Below are 19,792 nucleotides of genomic sequence, written 5' to 3' on the forward strand. Positions count from 1 at the left end.
AGTTGCACCTTTTCTGTGTGTGTGTGGAAGTGTCTCACATCGTAGCGAGAATATATCAAGCTGGACAGATGTGTACCATCAGCAGGAGGAGTTGTGTAACCATTGCGATGATGGTAATGAGAAGGTCTCTGTTAATTGCCATGAGCGATATATCTCTTCCATCTGTCAGCTGTTAAAAATCATACACATCAAACACACATTGACACTTTTTAGTTATTTTGACGGGGTTTGGGTATTACAAATAATTATAAAACTTATAATAAAATTTGTTAATGAAAATAGGTCAGTTTATGTTCGTAAACTATGAATTTGTAAAACTAAATTCCACTTTGCATATTGTACTATGTATGCAAGATTCAAATTAGTGTGTAAGCAACAAAACATATGATAGTTTCTAATAAATATGCAATGAACATAAAAAGCACAATAGAATTGAATCGTGACCCAGAAAATATAAAATATTATATTCCCAGATTCGCTCTCATTTCCCGCTCCTCTAATTTTTAGTGTGCAGCAGGATTATGCAAATTGGAACACAGTCTGAGAGAGAGAATTAAAGGGGTCATTTGACTCGGCTAAAACGAATATTATTGTTTGCTTTAGATGTAATACAATGTGTATAAGCGATTTAAGGTTAAAAAAGGAAATTCATTCAAATGAAAAAAATCTGTATTACCATCATGTCATTTAAAATCTGTATATGACGCTTTCTTTTGTGGAACAAGAAAGAAGATACTTTGAGAAATGTCTCTGTTTTGTGTCCCTATAGAAATAAATGGGGCCAGTGTTGTTTGGTTACTAACATTCTTAAAAATATCTTAGGAAAGAAAATCATACAGGTTTGAAATGACTCGATGGACTGCATTTTTGGGTGAACTATCCCTTTAAAGTGATGCTCTGCATGACAGCAGGTTCAAGCTGCAGGTTCTGAAACTAAGAGAGGCTGGAAAAACAATGTCCTTCTCCTCTGTTCCATTAGAGTCCAGCCAGAAGGTCAGACTCAACGTCTGCCTCATATATAATGAAAGGGAATTCTTAACATTCTTACAGTGTGTGTGTGTGTGCCTGCTTGTGTTTATATGCAGCCAAGAGTGATATATGGCCATCAAGAAGGACGTTCGGTATAAGATCAAACTGCTATCCACGCACACACACTTCTCCTAGTCCTGACCTTTAGTATGATTATTTATCTCTTTAATATGTTTACAAAGATGTCACACGCTTGATCTAAGCTCTGCTTCTCTGCACGCATAGGCAAGACACATGCAGAGAAACAATACTACAGGAAGTGAATCCCAGGTACCATTTTAAGAAGATTTCAAAAAACCTGATCCAGAGTCCATTGAAGTAAAGGTGTCACTTGACCAATGAACGACATATCCTGTGGAGCTGCGCTTTAATAGTATTTTTTCGAGCCGCGGAGGTCAGCGTGCACTTACTCGAGCGGGAACTCAATAATGGAAGAGAGAAATTAATGGAGGTCTTATGAGGATAGCATACATATTTCATAAGATTAATCATAAGCCAGTTGTCAGTTAACATCCTGTTGCAAGAGATGCTATGAAGAACTACCTGATGCCCATTTATGACGCATTTGCCGCAGGTTGCACACCATAATTCCAGTTTTGAGTGTTGGGTTGTACAGAATGCGATCTGGAATACTTTACTGGGAACGTACAGCACTCCATCGCTACAGTCCAGGCACTTGTAATGACAAAAGATCACATCTGGATCAATGCCCATGTTATAGCATTCTTCCCCATCATTTAATCCACATTATGTAGTGAATTTGCTCCAGTATTCCTGCAAGCGTAAATGTGAACGCAGACATTTCAAGTGCCTGCATGTGATGATGAAAGCACACAGTTTGTAGATGTGTCAGGCCTATAAAACATGAGCAGAGATGTGAATTACCTGTCAGATGTTTTCTGGTGATAGATTTTCCTATGCTGAAAACAGGATATTTAAGCTCTCTCTCTCTCGTCCCCATCGTCCTCTTCTTCTTGTCAAGTGTGACAGATGAAATGTATTTATTTTTCAACATGCACTTCTACATTTTTTTTTTTTTTTTTTAGGTTTTTTTCGTCTGCTTGTTATTTGTGCTGATTTTGTTTAAAAGGAGTAGCTGACTTTAAAATAAGCCCCCATTGACTTTCCATAGTAAAAAAAATTCTACTATTAAAAGACTAAGGGGGCTTATTTTAAAGTGAACGACTCCTTCAATGTCCCATTGCTTTCTTTTTTTGATAACTGTTAAATATGTAAGATCAATGTTTTATAGGTTTTAGACACGTCAAATGTCTCATCAACCTTGTTCATGTAAAGGACCTTAACGCAGCTAACTCATTTATTCACCATCATTTCATTCCAAACCGATATGACTTTTCTTGTCTGGCAAATACAAACAATATTTTAAAGAATGTTGGTAACCAAACACCGTAATCCCCTATTGAACTCGGTTTGGAAACAAAACCACTGAGACATTATTCAAAATATCGTCTTTTGTGTTCCACAGAAACCAAAGATTTGAATGAATATCCCTTTAAGAGTAACCATGTAGGATTTCCCAACCCTGTCGTATGCTAAACGTCTTAAGATTTGCGTTAACAATGCAAGGTTGTGGGTTTGATCCCAGGGGATTGCACATAAATATGTATAAATGTATAGGATAATGCAATGTAAGTCGCTTTGGATAAAAGCGTCTGCCACATGCGTAAATGTAAATGTCAAAATGACAGAAAACCATGAAGCAGACTAAGATGATGGAATGAAAGATGAAGAGGATTTTCTCTCTGTTCTCTTCCACCTGTCTATGGGAGTGGAGTTCTGATGTTAGCTCAGCTGCTAAGGTTCAAAACATCTGCGTGTGTTTGTTTAAGCTCCAAAACAGTTAAATGAATATTTCAAGTGTCTGAAAGAATGAAAGCTGGATTAAGCGGCGTATTATCAGGGAACGGAGGGAGCTGTAAAGCGATGTGATGGGACGTGATGTTTGTTTTGTGCGAGGTTTTGATGGGTGAGTGGTTTTTAATGGAGTGCGCTGCTCAGATGCTCTAAGGCTAGGAGATGAAAGGAATAGGTTGTATAGCTTTGTTATTCACTTTTCTTTGGACGGAGAACGTACAATTTTCAACATATATGGTCATAATCTCTATACAAATTACAGGCTCTCTAACACACAACTGAATACAGTGCACATAACACAAAATCATACAAAAGGTCAATCATTTAAATTATATTAAGTATGTCGTGTTGAAGTTTATAAAACTTATAAAGATTGTTTAAACTTAATAAATATGTTGTAACGTAATTTATACTTTAATGTTTATTTAGGACATTAGCTGCAACTTGAATGTAAAGCTTTTAAAAAGTCTTGATTTGACAATTTATCTCAGCAAATGAGGATATATGCAATAACTTCCGTTAATTAATTGTCATGTTCTATAATTTATTTGATTTAAACTGTGAGACCATTGAAGAAAAAAAAAGATAAACATGTAAGAGGGAGAGAGAGACAGACGTAAATTTTGATGTGTAAATTTACACTAAATAATGAACGTTTTTTACCAGTAAGGACTGATATGTTCTCAAACATCATACTGTTTATTTTCTCAAAACTCTTCCTCTCTTTTCTGCTCATGTTCCAGTAACAGGCTTTTTGCACCATGCCTTCATTTAATTTCCCTTTGAATCTAATTCTCTGTCTATCCAAACTTGCGCTGGCATCTGTGCTCTCTTTGCCTTTGAAGTCTACATATTTTTCCACATATGATATCTTAATTATTCAGTTTACGGTATAACACATACTACGTTTGACTGTGTGCTGCATATTTCACATCACAGAGATCTGTTTGGTAAATCATAACTATATCTTATTTTAATTATGCTTTTTATATTCATGAGTTTGTTGTGTGGATGTGTCTAGGGATCGAGTGGTCATGGGAGTGTATCTGTGCAGCTTAGAGAGTTTAGGATCTTAATTGGAAAGAAACACTAAAGTTAAAGGAGGCATATAGGCATAAGCGAACAATGACAGTGGATTTGAGGCTTTACAGAGATTAAGACACAGAGAGGATGGAGAGAGTACACACAGACGCACAAACACACACACTGGGCCTCAATGATTAATGAAGGAGAAAGACTGGACTTTCTATCCAAGAACATTGTGGGAATCATGAAGTCAAAATCCAAGACAAATAGCAGAACAGCGCTTCAGTGAGCCATGTGGTTTCCTTTGTGCACTGATAAAACACACAACTTTTTACACACATGCACAAACCCAAAGTCAGATAATCATTTAGCTATACGTGATATAGAAACACCTTCTTAACAGCTACTTTTTTATCAAATCCAGATGGCATGTTTCACAAATTTGTGGAATTTAATGATCATTAATGCTCAACAAAGTAAGAATGATTTAAACTGCATATATCACTATTTGAAAGGAAAAATTAAGATGTATATTTTGTCACATTTTAACACATATGAAATGTGTGATTGACCATATTTACTACTAAAAACAAATGTGACTAATACAATTTTAATAATCGAATACAGAGAGCCCTAGAATCTATAAACTGTAGGTCTATAGAAGTCTAAACAGACATGTAGAGGACAGACTCACACACCTTGCCGTGGGCTGTCTGTGTGCTGCAGTTTTTGAACCTCCTGATGCAGAGGCTACACAGATTAAAACACACACGGATGGGGCGTGGCCTGTCAGATTTGACGGACAGTCACCTCTGGGCCGCAAAGCTTCATCTCTCATCCGTTGCAAAAGGACAAAGGGCAAGTGTAAATTACTCTCTCACTTCTTATCACCCGCGCGCCCTCTGTCCTTCTCTTACTGTTTTCCGGATTAGATATTTAATCTGGCTCGTGTTGACCATGCGTATGTATCAGCATGCAATGCTGCTCGGGGCCAAAACCGTTCAATTAAAATCCTCTTTCAGAGAGAGGGAGAGAGAGAGAAAGAGAGAGAGAGAGAGAGAGGGTGAATGAGAAGGGGTATATGTTAGACATAAAAGATTAAGAGCTTCAATTTCCTTTTTTACAAATATACCTCGCTCACTTTCACTTCCTTGTCTGTGAGTTTTCCGTGATTTCTTAAGGCTGCATTTCATAGTTCACCAAAATAACATGACACACCCACAATGCAAATGTATAGATAACTGGCTGTGTCTGCTGAAGTCTATTTCTGACCCATTGGCTCTGCGATCTGTTATTATCAGCTCCTAATGTTTTGTGAAGCATTGTGGAACAAATGTCACTCGCATTACATGGAGTTTATAATGTTCTGTCTGTAACAGCTGCCTAAAGTACTGTGTATAGTGGTTTAAGCTGGTTGGACAAAAAAAAGGACATTTGTGTTGCCAAACACTTTGAAACATACAGATTGATTTATAGTGTAAAAACAAGAAAAACAAAGCACAGATGTATTCTATGATAAACAAAATCAACCTTAGATAAAACAGAATCAACAAGTCTACGATGGTTAGCAGACTTTCATTTGGTATTTTCTTCTCCTGGCCTGGGCAAGCTGGTTTTCCACTGACTATTTGAATGAACTGGTTGACAACTCTCAAAAACCATACAAAATCTGACTTTTCAAGCTGGGAGACCAGACTTAAGACTTGGTAAAAGCTGTTGATTTTAGCACAGTTTTTCGTAAAACTCTAGTACGACACAATGCTTTAAAGGTCCAATGTGGGATTTTTTTGGAGGATCTATTGACCGAACTGCAATTTAATATACATAGCTATGTCTTCAGAGGTGTATAAAGACCTTACATAATGAAACATTATGTTTTTATTATCTTAGAATGAGCTATTTCTATCTGCATACAGTGTGGATCAACTTGAATGGAATTAGCAATGTTATTTCTACAGTATCCCTAAACGGACAAATTGCTGTACATAGCGCGATACGTAAATACGGCATCTCCTTCGCCAAGGAAGTGAAAGTGTAACAACATCTTAGTTCTGTGCCTCTGTAGTGTTTCAAGAGGGAGGGGGAAAGGGGGACTGATTGCAATTTGCATCCTCACTGCTGGATGATGGTAAATTTCATACAATGGACCTTTAAAGTACAATAATTATGGCAAGATGGCCAAACATTTGCAGATTGAGTCACAACATAGCTAGCCCAAAGCAGAACCGAAACAAACCAAACATGTTCTGTGCGAACGGCCCTTATGATGAAATCCTCGAACCATTCACGAAAGGAAAAGACATTTGAGTGAAGAATGGAAGGATAAAAGAAGAGAAAAAAGCAATCAGAAAAAGATTGAAAAAAAAAACAAGTACGTATTTTATCAGTAACCAGATCCCATCTGTAATATGCACAAATATATTCATATTCATCATCATCTCTCTGTCGTGGTTTTCTCTTTGCGGAAACCCTGAACGTTGTGGTGTGTGTTTGTGTGTTTATCCCACACAGATGTTTAATCTGATCGTGCACGTTCTTTTCAGCTACACAACAGCAGGATGAGCCTGTCTCTCCTTCATCCTGTCTGTCACCCGTACACACACTCCAGGCGTCTTTGGCTGGTGACCCAGAGCCTCCTGTGAACACACACCTTTCACCCTGCCTGCTTTATGAGTCATGCGCCAATGCTGCGACACGGAGCGCAGTCACATTAGCTCCGACTGCTAACACCTTCATCTGTTATCAGCTGTTAGCACACATTTACACCACGACTATCTGTTCCTCTTCACCGTGTGTGTTTTAATGGGGTTATATCATGGAAAAACGGATTTTCTCTTGGTCTTTTGAAATAAAGGGGTTCAATCTTCTGTGCACACCAGTGGTCTCCAACATGGTGCCTGTGGGCACCTGGTGACCAGCGTGGAGCCGGTGTATCACCCGCTGAGTACATTCTATAAATAGCCTCAACTTTAGTTTTGAAGTTATAAAAAGGCTAACATTTATATTTCATCAAAAATAAAATCTGTGTCCTTAACAGCTACTCTATTGCTCTAAAGAATATAATAAATTCACTAAAACCATCCTGGTATATTTACAAAATAACATTTTTAGGACCAAAATTAAGCCAAAAATCGAATTATAACAGAATTCATCTCACTTATTTAATGAATACTTGAATGCTACAGATGGAGAATGTCACTGAATAATGAGTTTAAGTAATGTGGACTCCTTTCATACTTCGTCTTAACAACATGGACCTTTGAATTTCAGGCGCTTAATTCTTGTATGAGCAATTTCTTTATACTTTTATAAACACCAGTTATATCAGTTCTGCGTGTTTATTTTGACAGTCCTATGCATGCTGTGGAAGTATACAGTGTATATACTCACTCAAGTCATCTGTGCTGCAACATTCACCAGTATGAACACTATCTTTCACACTCACCACTTTCAGCTCAAACAGCCTCTCTTTCAATCACACTTATTCACACACTGGTTCTTACACACACACACACACATACAGAGATCTCCGGTGTACAGCCGCTGATGACAGCTGAGCAGCCGGGGAATGTTCAGCAGGTCTGATACACACACAGCACAACAGCTGCCCTCTCTTTGCTCTCAATGACAGAGAGAGAGACTCTCTGTGCAGCGCTGTGCATTGGCATCAGTAAACTTGACAGGAAGTAGATACCTAAAACAGGAAATAAGGAGCGAGAGAGAGATGATGCATTGGCATCAGTTAAGCTGACAGGAAATAAGGAGAGAGTGACACTGAGGTGTGAAGCCAAGGAAAGAGCCAGCGACATGGAACAGTTGATCCTTGGTGTCTGTGACAGGACTCTGCAGCATCTTTGACTCCGACAAAATTTTCCTCCGTTTATATAAATATTTTACAAACTTTTCTCCCCTGGAGAGGACAGATATCGGAAGCGCAGCTGTGAGGCGTCTGCAGATCCGAATTCGTGAGCATACGGCTGTGCGTGTATACGCAAACACACGCTGAGTTTCCATATATAAACACAGATAACAGCAGACGCTCACCTGCAGGCGTCTATTCTTAACTGAGTGTGGCATGTGCCTGGATTTACTTAGCGGGCTCCCAAACACACGCAGGGGCCCCTAAAGGCAATGCGGATATTGCGTTGTTATCGGCGTCTTTAAGGGAGTGTCAGGAAAGAACAAAGTAATTTTGCAGAAGCTAGAATGTTTCTATTTTTCAATATATGATTTAAAATGCAAACACTATGTACATAAAAACAGTGAACTATTCTTTATGAAGTTTTGCATAATATGTACTGAACAACAAACTTTTGTAAATTTACACGAATGCATTTGGCAGATGTTTTTATCCAAACCAACTTGCAATGTGCATTTAATCTATAATAGCAGAAGTTTAATTTTGGCTAAACTATTCCTTAATACATACAGTATAAGTATATATAAATACATATAAAGTTACACTCGTTTTTCTCATTCTGCCACACAATTGCTACAATCCGTATATATAGTGTCAGTAAATTTGTGCATGTCATTTTTTAAGTCTCCCTTAATTCTTCACATAGATGAGCTTCAGTTTATACTTTAAACTATGCAATATGCATGCAATTTTATGTAGATCTTTAAAATAATATATTTGAATAAAAGCGAACACATCAATTTTCCAAAGTTAAACACGACTTTTCGGCCACTACTGTACTTTAAAACTCTGAGCATGCACCTACAGATACGTCGGGCAACCTACAACACATGCACAGCTGAGATACGTTTGATGTCTTTTTATGGTCCCAAACCAATATAACAAACAACACACATAAACAACAGACCTAGCCCCAAAATACTGTTAACACGAAAACTGTAAATGAATGAAAATGCTGTTTATTGACTCCCGGAGACAAAACACTGTTAAAAGATTTATTTGTTCCACTCTTGAGTAAATAACTTCATTAAAGATACACCGGAGCAGATAACTGCAGAAAACTCACAGCGGGAGACAACAGTGCGTCAACACTACTGCACACAGCCACATCCATTCAAGCAAATTCAAAACATGCCTCCCATATAAAGTCTTCCCTCATATTCTAAGCTGTAGCTTTCATTGGTTTGTGTCCATTTGGTGCTAGTTGAGTACTATTGTCTAAATAAAGTACCATCAACAAGAACAGTAAGTGACGACTTCCGATACAAAAGCCTTAAAGTGCCGTCTGACATTTTTCTTCTGATTGTTTTTATCAGGTTATGATGTTTATAGTTATTCCACTTTAATGGCAAAGAGGAGGTATTCATGGAAATCACTTAACCTAAACATGTTCTTGAGGCTTTTGCTTCTGATGTCTTCAAATACAAAGTAAATCACAACAATACCTATTATAAAAAATTATAGATGCAATGTCTTTATTAACTCCATTAGTTCTTCAGACATTAATGAGATTTCAGTGAGAGCAAATAGAAAGTACTAAGAAAGTACAGAGAAATTGTTGAAATGTCTTAGAAGAGATCTAAAAACTATCACAAACTGAGCTCAGATTTCCAAGAATGCAATTACAAGTCAATATAGTAAATTTAAACATTAACTCCAATGACTAATGTGGATATTTTAGTGTCATCTAGTGGTGAGGTTATGAATTGCAACCAACGGCTCACTCCACCCCTCCCCACTCCCTTTCGTAACACTACAGTAGGGTTGGGACTCGAAATTTGATTCAAGTTCTGGAGTTGGATCCATAAGAAGGGAATCGGATCCTTAATTTTTTATTTTTTCGATTCCACTTAACGATTCCAGACCGCACGGTCACATCATTTTCCCATCATCTGTCAAAACCCGACTCAACTGGCCGGACATAGCCATCTTCGAGGACCTCCAGCTCGAATGCTAAAAGTCAGTTCACACGATGGACTGTGGAAGGCGCACTAAAGTGTGGCTACATTTTGTCGATGTGGTTAGATTATATTAAGTTTTGCCCTGCGGTAGGAAAATCTGACAGGGTAGGACAATTCGACAGAACAGCGGCACATGATGCTACACGTGAGACCCCCTTACATTTACATTTAGTAGACGCTTTTATCCAAAGCGACTTACATTGCTTTATCCTATACATTTTACATAGGTATTTGCAATCCCCTGGGATCGAACCCACAACCTTGCGTTGTTAACGCAATGCTCTTGCCACTGAGCTACAAGAAAGCTTCTCCCTTGCTTAAAAAATGAAGGCCCACACAGGAAACTTTTTGTGTGTTTAGCTGTAACTAATGGCACAAAATAAATATATTTGATCTTGCTTGACTTTTATTGCTTTTTCATCGCTTTGGAATCGAAACAAAGAATCGTTTGGAAATTGAATCGATAAGCAGAATCAAATTTGGAATTGCAAGGAATTCGATGCAAGGGGACCCGCGTTGTATGTAGATAGAAATAGCTCATGCTAAGCTAAAAATAACATAACCTTCATTATGTAAGGTCTTTATACACCTCTGAAGACATTATGTATGTTATGTTGCATTTTCTGTTACACTTCAGTACACTTTATGTATTTTAAAAATGTCATTTGTGTCTGTTTTTATAGAGAGACTTAAATGAAAACATAACTGATAACTTTATCAAACCTCCTGAACTATGAAAGGGAATTTTCCTTTGGGTAACTATTACAGCTTGAAATAAAAATTAAATACTCTTAAATCAATATTTCATGCCTTATCTATATGCGATGTGAGACTGGGGTAGACATTTACTATATTGTTAAAGGACTGCTCTATAGAGACATATACAAGAACCCTATTGAATGTTTATTTTTTGTAAAATGTGCTGTTGTCACATGCCCTTAAATCTTGCATATTTTGATACATTGCAATTCATAGATAGAGAAAGTGTGGATTAATTGTCAGAATTCTTTGAGGGAGCGCCAAGACAGAAAAAGGATGGTAGCCCTCTTTACTTTACTGGCTGTCCGGTAAATAAACAACATGTCCTGGTTAATGGAGATAGAGGTGCTTTCATACGAGTCTGTATGCACTTCTGTCGGAGGTTTCGGTCAGGGCCAGGCACTGTTGGGCCGATGGGGAACATTGGGTTCTTTCAGGGTTGTAACGGTTCTACACAGAAGCCAAGCAAAACACGGCTCAGACGATCTCCAGCAAGCAGCCAAGAGGCCTGTTCCAAAGCCTGTTATCGCCAACACAGCCCTGATAGAAATGTTTATGTGTCGTTGAGAAGTTTGTTGGCATGGCGAAGGGTATTTCTGCAAGTTGTTGAAAATGAGAATATACAAAGTTGGAAAGTGATATAAACAGTTTCGCAAGTAATACCGACCATAAAATTGTAAAAATGCAACACCTGCATTTGCAGTCACAGCAAACACTGCTACTCTGTTTAATTCTATGAATTACAAGCAAATTTATCTGGAAGAGGTTGTCGCAATGCATTGTGGGATTCCCTTCTCCCTAAAGGGACAGTTCACCCAAAATGAAAATTGTGTCATTTACTCACCCTCATGTGATTTCATACCTGTAAAATATCTGGGACAACATTGCCTACCATAGGTGGGCCATGGAACTGTGTTCCTACATACTACAAAATATCTCAACAGAACAAAGAAATGTACAATTTTTTTAACTACTATGGCAGTGGATGATTTCCAAGAACTGAAAATTGCAAACACTATCCCAAATATTGTGTCCATTCTTTGTGTTCAAAGAAATGTATGTAGGTTTGGAACAACTGGAGGGTTAGTAAATGATGAGAGAATTTGCATTATTGGGTGAACTGTTCCTTTAACCGTGACTTTCAACAGCCAATTAAGAACAAGGATGTTAGTCTATATTAATAAGAGTTTTTCAATGTTTTGCTGAACTTTCTACACAGGGCAGATGGCAGCTCAGCGCTTGCTGTGTCCCGATCTGACATAACATCTATCTGGGAGCAGATCTGCTCTACAATAACTGATTTTCATACTCATTAACACACTCTGGGTCAGCCACGGTTTTCTATCACCTTCACCCTCACATCATCCAGAGGTGGCAATCACACACAGAAAGGATTCTGTGTATTCTTAGATACCATAAATGGTTGCCAGGGACAACAGCTTGAGGCAAAGAAGATGGCTTTCTCGGATCAAAACACCCCCCTCAGCACCGCTCGGTTTTTAACAGTGCCTGCGTTGCTCTCAAAGACATCTGATGTTCTCTGAAGTTTTATCGTTGCGGTGCGGTAAACTGTTGTTAAAATTGTTCGACTTTTTGGTATAATTTTTGGCTTTTTCTACTGAAACGACAGACAGAAACGAGTAAATGTTGCGTGCAAGATTTGAACTTGTTGCTCGCACAAACTACGTGGTTTAAAATGTAAGAGGTTGCTTCAACTATGGCACATAGTAAGGGCTTTACGTCTCTGAAGAGAAAAGGCTGTTCCAGAACTAAAATAAAAACGTGGCTGTGTTTTTGTTCTTCCAGCAACAAGAGTTTAGGTTTATGTAGTGGTTTGTGAATAGTGTAATGTTCTGACACGGTGGTCCCACTATTGACCCAAGTTTGAATCTGGCTCGCATCGTTTCCCACTTCACTTTGTTTTATTTTTCTGCCTAGATTTGACTATCAAGAGCTGCTCCACAACTCCACCTTCTGCCTCGTACCTCGGGGCCGGCGCTTGGGCTCATTTCGATTCCTCGAGTCTTTGCAGGTAAGTCGTTCTGTGATCTCTTTCCTCAACTCAAAACAGCCGCCAACCGCACCTTTAAGCAATTCAAGAAAGGTTCAACTTCAACGAGCAGATTATGAAAACAGTCAGGTCTTGAAGTCTCCCAGATAAACAGCACATTAGCCATTAAGTGGAAAAACTTCCCAGGCACATATATTCTTGGATGTCCTGGTAGAGTGTGTGAAAGGGCCGGAAGCACTCAGAGGGTGCCCTCCACTCAGCCGAGCCATGCTGAATGGATAAATCCACAGAACGGTGGGTTTGGCAGCCAGCTCGGCCCTCACACTGATTGCCCGGCCCTCCCCGCCTCTCCTTCTCTTCTTTAGTGTCTTTCCCTTCATGCTTTTCCACATAAGCCCGAGATCTTTTTTTTCTTGTGAGGCGGCCAAAGCCACAGAAAGAACTGGCAATTACCAATGCTGCAGAAATTTCTAGAACATCCTCTGACCCCTGTCATCCATACACTGCTTCTTTCTCTCTAATCTCACAACAGCTCTCACTCCCTCTCTCTCTCTCCATCTCTATGGATTTCTAGACACATTTCCATTTGATAACTGCCACGATTTGCCAACTGGGTAAGAAAAATAAACAAACCTTGTTTTTAGGGATGTATGCATTTTTTCCTGGAAAACAGAACAAAAAGTAATAAGTGAAAATCTAGTTAGGCTACTTGACAATAAAGGTGGGGGAAATCTATATTTAGGAAGTACTGTGATATTTTACCTCACAGTACGATATCAAGATTCCCACACCAAGAATCAATGTTTTTCATTACATATTTCACACAAATATTTTTTGGGAAAAAGCGACACTCATTACAAGTGTGTGAGATCAATGCACTTCAATTATTTTGACCAAATTGCAAACTCAGAACGACGTATGAAAAAAATCAGAGAGAAAGTATCTAGAACAGTATTGCTATTGATCTGTATATTGTCATTGTCAAAAAGGACAATCTTAAGTATTAATGGATTGTGACAAATTTTCAAAATAAATATAACAGATAAAGGGCAAAAGAGATCTTTTCAATGTTAGCAGTCCTGCTCTACACTACCCAGGTAAAAATAAAGTGCCCTAAAATACTTTATTTAATAGACCTAGTACACTTCCATAAGCAATGTGAAGAATTTAGCGGCCTCAAGGGGTGAGGTTGCGAATTGCAACCAACGGCTCACTCCACACGTCCCTTTTGAAGCACTACAGGGACTGACACAGGACTTAGATGTCCTCATGTTTTTTAGGAATCATTTAGGAATTGCACTCTGTAGAGTCCACGCCTGGACCTGTGGTGAATGCAGATAGGAATAGCTCATTCTAAGGTAATAAAAACATAATTTGTAAGGTCTTTATACACCTCTGAACACATAGTTATGTATAGTATATTGTATTGCATTTCTGTCAATAGATCTTCCAAAAATCAACACACTGGACCTTAATAGTGCTCTATTTTCACTCTGTAAATCTGTACTTAATATACAAATATATTTACCACCATATCAGGTTCCAAAGCAATTGTGCCGACAGGTACGCCCACCTTTCTTGAGTATACATGTGGGCGGTCTTAGTCAACTCATATCACGGCACGAATTGACGTAGATTTGTGGTGGTGTGGTTACACAAGGTGTTTCAGGCAGGTCTGGGTGAGAATTCGCTTTTAGATACAATGAATCATTTGTTCTGACACTTAAATTTTTGCAATTTTATGTGTCTTATACATGCATGGGCATTATAACACACCAAAGACACAGAAAAACACGTATTTGCGACATATGACCCTTTTAAAAGTACTAAAGGCAAAAATTAAGTACATGTTACAAGTAAGTGTGAAAATAGAGCACTTTAAATACATTAAAGTTCATTCTAGTGCAGTTTTTTCACCTGGGTATATGGTCCCACAAATTAACAAAATATAATTAAGATGAATGTTGCAATATATCTTGAATTAATAAAACAAATTGAACATAAGGAATAGCAATATTATCAAACCATGGCCCTGATTTTATCACATTACTTGCAAATTCCTTCCACTAGACTCACTCAATGCAAAAATGCTAAAGCAACCCAGAAATATACCAGTGCCAAGAGAGATCTATGCCAGTCAAGCACCCTCAAGCTACCATCTAAGAGCACGAAACAAAAGTCAAACTCCTGCATCTCTGTGGGCATAACAGGCCAAGGTAGCAATCAGTCACGTGAAGCATTTTGTTGCCGTCCGCCCATGTGTCCTCTAACGCCTGTTTAGGATGAAAGCTAGGCAGCGCACTGCTAGAGGGGGTGTGTTTGATCTCGGCCCCTACTTGTGATCGCACTCTCTTGTGATTTAATTAAAAACCTCAGTGTAGACCAAAATATGAACCGAATCACGAAAAACAAGACGAAAAAAGCAAACAAGGAGTAAGAGAGCGAAAAAAAGAGCAACATCAAAAAGGAATAGTAAACAAGAGGGAGGGCGAGCATCAAACTTCACTTCAATATATCATAGACCCTTGCTCCTTTCTCACCAACTACACCCCCTCCACTTCACTTTGGGAGGTAATTAACACATCAGTCTGCCTGAGTCATACAGTACATAGGCCTCCTATGAGACTTCATGCACATCGAAACAATCTTTTCATCATCACACGCTATATTCTATCTTATGACCTTGCCTTAAGGAAAAATCAAACAAACTACATATATTTTTTGTGTATATGGGGCTGGTTTCTATTCTTTCCAATTGGGTTCTGTTCATTGGATCATTTTTTTTTGTATTTTATTGTAATTCTCTGTCTCTTGTGTCTCACAGGCCGCTTGTATCCCAGTGTTACTCAGTAATGGATGGGAGTTACCTTTCTCTGATGTCATCCAATGGAACCAGGCAGTCATCGAGGGCGACGAGAGACTGTTGCTACAGGTAATGCACTGCCACCTCCCCCCCAAAATGAGGAGAGAAGGATGAAAGAAGTTTTAAATTACAACATATGATAATAGTTGACATTCAACTTCTTTTTTTCCGGTTAAAACTTATGAACATATAATGGATAAAGTATATAGTTTTAGATGCTGTGACTTCTAATTTTCTTTTTTCTGTATTTTTAAACATCGAGTTACATTATTAGAACACTTCTGTAGTGACAAAAAATATTGTAGTCTATTAATCATTTTTTTTTTATTGTGAACACATCTTACGCTAGCAATAAGATGCCGGCCGAGCACTCAAATCAATGTAAAATAAATGATTCAATAAACCAATCAATCAATATTTCATATTGGGGATTGCAAGACTGTCACATAAACCCATACAAGTGAACGGGAACTACAGTTTTCTGGATTAAAACACATAATATTTACATATCTTAGGTTTCGTCTCCATTTACGTCAAATGCGCAAATGAAATATGGAAAATATAAATTGTCATAAAGTATTGTGGAAACTCACCCGTCATGCATTGATTTGGCTTATTTTCGGTTAATATTTGCGGAGACTTCCCTGATGTAATATATTTTATATTTGTGATGTGCGACTTACACTTTTTCATTGTGGAAATGGCATTTTATATTATAATTTTAACAGGTTTCAAATTGAGGAGGGGCCTGGGGTGGTCCCAAGCCCCTCATAGGCCTTAAGGGACCCCTAAGGTCTTTAATGAATTTGGGGGTCCACTGGTTTTTCAATAAAACGAGACTACTAAAAATCCAAAGTATTTTTTGTGAAATTATGATGCTAAAACAAAACATTATTGTCTGTTATTCGTCCAAAGTTCATAAGAAGCTAAAAATTACAAAATCCATGCAGTTGTTATTTTAATGTTCTCTAACATTTTACATCGTCAAACCAGATGCGACGTGGCACTGAGCCACTAAAGGGACATGCAGATGGTGGAAAAAATAGGAAAGGGAGCAAGAACATTGGGTTTCTTTGCAAAAACGATTCCCCAAGAATAGTTTTTGTTCCCCCAAGAATATGTTTCGTATTCCCCAGAGATTATATACACTCCCTTCTGCAAACATGAGCTCCAATGTTGACGAGAAAGCTACCCTTCTTCGCCCAAAGGAATGGCATTCGTTTCTCTTATTCTGCATTGGTTCATATGGATTGTCTAATTTATCAGGAGATGAATCATGTTAAAAACTCATACGCTTCTGCACACGGTGACTGGCTAGTTTGGAAGCACTTTGACGTGTCCTCTCACTCACATTAATATTCCCCCCAAAAAGGGAACAGCACTGCATTACAATAATATAAGGAACAAGAATCAAAGGACAAGAAAATGAATAAATAAAAAAAGGGAAATCTCGATTAGTAAGAAAAATCAGTGCTAGAATTGAAGGGGAGCTGGGGAGTTCCGGGACCCCCCATTAGGCATTAACGACCCCCCATAAAAAGTAAAAAATAGACTCAGATATTTGTATTTGAGTAAAAATGATAATAACAAATGTGATTAAATTCATGCAATGGATATGGTATATTTAATTAATTATTTTTTTACAATTATTTATGTTAATTTTGTTTATGGGCTAGTTGTCATGTCTCTTTCAATTTGAAACAGCCCGCCCCACATCTTAAGACCGCTAAATTATTACAGATTATTAAAAATACACCAATTAGCCTCAGCAGAATGTTAAATGTGACTTTGTTCCCACAGGTGCCGTCTACCGTGCGTGCTGTTGGCATTGACAGGGTGCTACTGTTGAGACAGCGCACACAGATGCTCTGGGAAGCGTATTTCTCCTCCGTGGATAAGATCGTACTCACCACACTGGAGGTGAGGGCTTGGTCATATTAGACGTGTATACTGTGGCGTACTGACTGAAAGGAAGGTCTGTCCGGGGAAATAAACCAGCACATGATGGCATACATCATTAGCGCATACTTTGTCATCTGCCCCGTAGGAGCGTCTTTTGTTAATTGGACTTGTTATGATGCAGCGCAGACAGTGACACACGCAGACATGTCACATCAAAAGTCAGGGCATCAAAAACGTTAAGAAAAGAAGGAAAGAGAAGACAGAGAACGCCAAAGTCGACAGTATGTCACACAGTTTTTCAAAAAGAAAGGTAGCTTGACCTAATCCTGTATTCCAAAACTTATTTTTGTTGCTACATGACCTGCTTTTATCTAGCGAGCTTAGTAAAATAATTACTGAATTATGAACACAGAATCAGCGGCTGCTGCACACCCACGTCCTCCTTCCCCCACGTCCCACGTCCCCGTCTTAATCAGCCGAACAAGGTGAGCCTGAGCGCGAAACTTCGCGAAATTTTTAGCCTCTAAACACGTCTTATCTACTGTGTTCGCCACATGATGATAACTTTGCAAAACAAAAAGTAATCTACACGCTTCAAAAATTACAAAATCAGTTTGCCGGTGTGTGTCGTGTGTTCTGTGAAGTGACAGTGCTGCTGCTACGATCGATGCTGTCAAACTTGACGTTCTTAATATGAATAAAATGCCCCAGAAAAAAATTATATAAAATTGAATAAAACGTGTCTCTACTGTAGCTGATGTTTCCTGATTGAGCAGTTTGACCCAGCTAAAGCTTGTTCATGTAAAGTATATGTCAATATGTGTACATAATGTTCTGTTGTGCTTGCAAATGCAATTGAGATAATAAATGTTCTCCCTTTTATGTAAACAAGTACATATTTCTATATTTTTTTCTTGTTTTTGTAGGCTTTGTACTCATCGTTAAACATTTTCACTATGCAATGTGCTAATTATCTTTTTTTTAAGTATACAGGGCATGTTTATTGGGTTAAATTTTATCTGTAAAAAATGTAGGGGGCCCAGAAATTTTGGTTTCCATAGGGCCCAGAATTTCTGGCGGCACCCCTGCCCGTAGGTTAATTGCTAACGAAATGTCGATTTTGCCCAAAGTTATGGCCTAGGTGCGCCTTCTGCTGGCCAACACTTGTCTAGTCAAGAAAAAAGGAGCATGCTGTGTAAATGCTGGAGATAATGTCTGTTGTTTAAAGTTATAATATAATGAAACATGTTGCATGCATGTTTTAGATCATAAAGGACAGAGTGTATTCCCACATCTCCAGAAATAAATTAATGTGGAATGCCTTACCCGGTGGGCTGCTGGTTCTGCCCGAGTACTCTACACACCTGGCCCACTATCCCTTCTATTACCTAAATCTTGGTAAGCACATGATCTTTGTGTAAAGTGATTTGCATATAATGTATAAGCTTGAATGCCCATGCTTTGAATAAAAAACTAGCATACTTTATAGAGATACTTGTTTTGGAAAAAAATGAATAGTTTTGTGGTACACTGTTCCATATGTGTACTATTAAAAAAGTATGTATTTTTTAGAATAGAATGCATAATATTGTCTTCATAAGAACTATTATATTTTTTCTGTTGATGTAGGGATCAGTCCAGGTCAAGAGTTTACTGCTGTCATTCATGCCACCTCGCCTCTGGTGTCCCAATCTCAGCCAATCATGAAGCTTTTACAGGTCGTCTCCAAATCCAAATACTGCTCACAGGTACTGCAAAGCTACGGCAGAATCAGATTGGGGTCTATCACTAGTCATCAATGATGATAAATATGCAGAGTAATGTTGGTATTTATTCATTTAAAATGGAATTTCTCTACCTTTGCAATGCTATTAAAGCATCTCACTAAATCTGGGTGATTTGAGCACTTGTGATACCATCACCAGAGATTTTAACACCAGGTGTAAACAGAGGCACAGGCTACCAAGCCACCAGTCATCCAGTCTGGAGTTCATGCTGTGATGGTTTGTTTTCATGTCTGCGTTCTTGTCAGATCATAATCTTGTGGAACAGTGAAAAGCCGCCCCCTCACCGGAGTAAATGGCCGCCTATGCCAGTGCCCCTTACAGTCACAGATGGCAGAAGGAAAGTGAGTATCCACGTGAGAGCACAGTCAAGAAATTTCACTCTCTATCTCATTTCTCACATTCTCTGCCACACTTTCTGTTCACAGACAAGCAGTCGTTTCTTGCCTCATGCAGCTATCGAGACGGACGCGGTTTTGAGCCTCGATGAGGACACGGTTCTGTTGACCAATGAGGTAGTGTTTTTAATCCTGTGTAAAGAAATCCAGTTACCTTTTACCTTTAGATATAAAAAAAAGACTAAGACTTACCGTTTTTATTTGTTTGTAAAACCATATGATTCGATTTTTGCATGCAAGTGCTCCGTTAAACGGATAATTCACC

The 19,792-nt window shown here is 38.4% G+C and overlaps 1 protein-coding gene across 2 annotated transcripts in view; it reads left to right on the top strand.

Moving 5' to 3' along the window:
- Positions 1–19,792, top strand: part of LOC130415633 (exostosin-1c) — a 42,704-nt gene that overhangs the window by 21,636 nt on the left and 1,276 nt on the right. The window contains exons 3-9 of one of the 2 annotated variants that reach the window (XM_056741465.1): positions 12,508–12,601; positions 15,405–15,512; positions 17,244–17,363; positions 18,611–18,743; positions 18,975–19,093; positions 19,378–19,473; positions 19,558–19,644. In XM_056741465.1, coding sequence (XP_056597443.1) covers positions 12,508–12,601; positions 15,405–15,512; positions 17,244–17,363; positions 18,611–18,743; positions 18,975–19,093; positions 19,378–19,473; positions 19,558–19,644 — 757 coding nt within the window. Of the gene's footprint in view, positions 1–12,507; positions 12,602–15,404; positions 15,513–17,243; positions 17,364–18,610; positions 18,744–18,974; positions 19,094–19,377; positions 19,645–19,792 lie in introns of both variants that reach the window. The other variant, XM_056741464.1, reaches the window with a different exon arrangement.

This window comes from Triplophysa dalaica, chromosome 25 (assembly GCF_015846415.1).
Source record: "Triplophysa dalaica isolate WHDGS20190420 chromosome 25, ASM1584641v1, whole genome shotgun sequence".
NCBI lineage: Eukaryota > Metazoa > Chordata > Actinopteri > Cypriniformes > Nemacheilidae > Triplophysa > Triplophysa dalaica.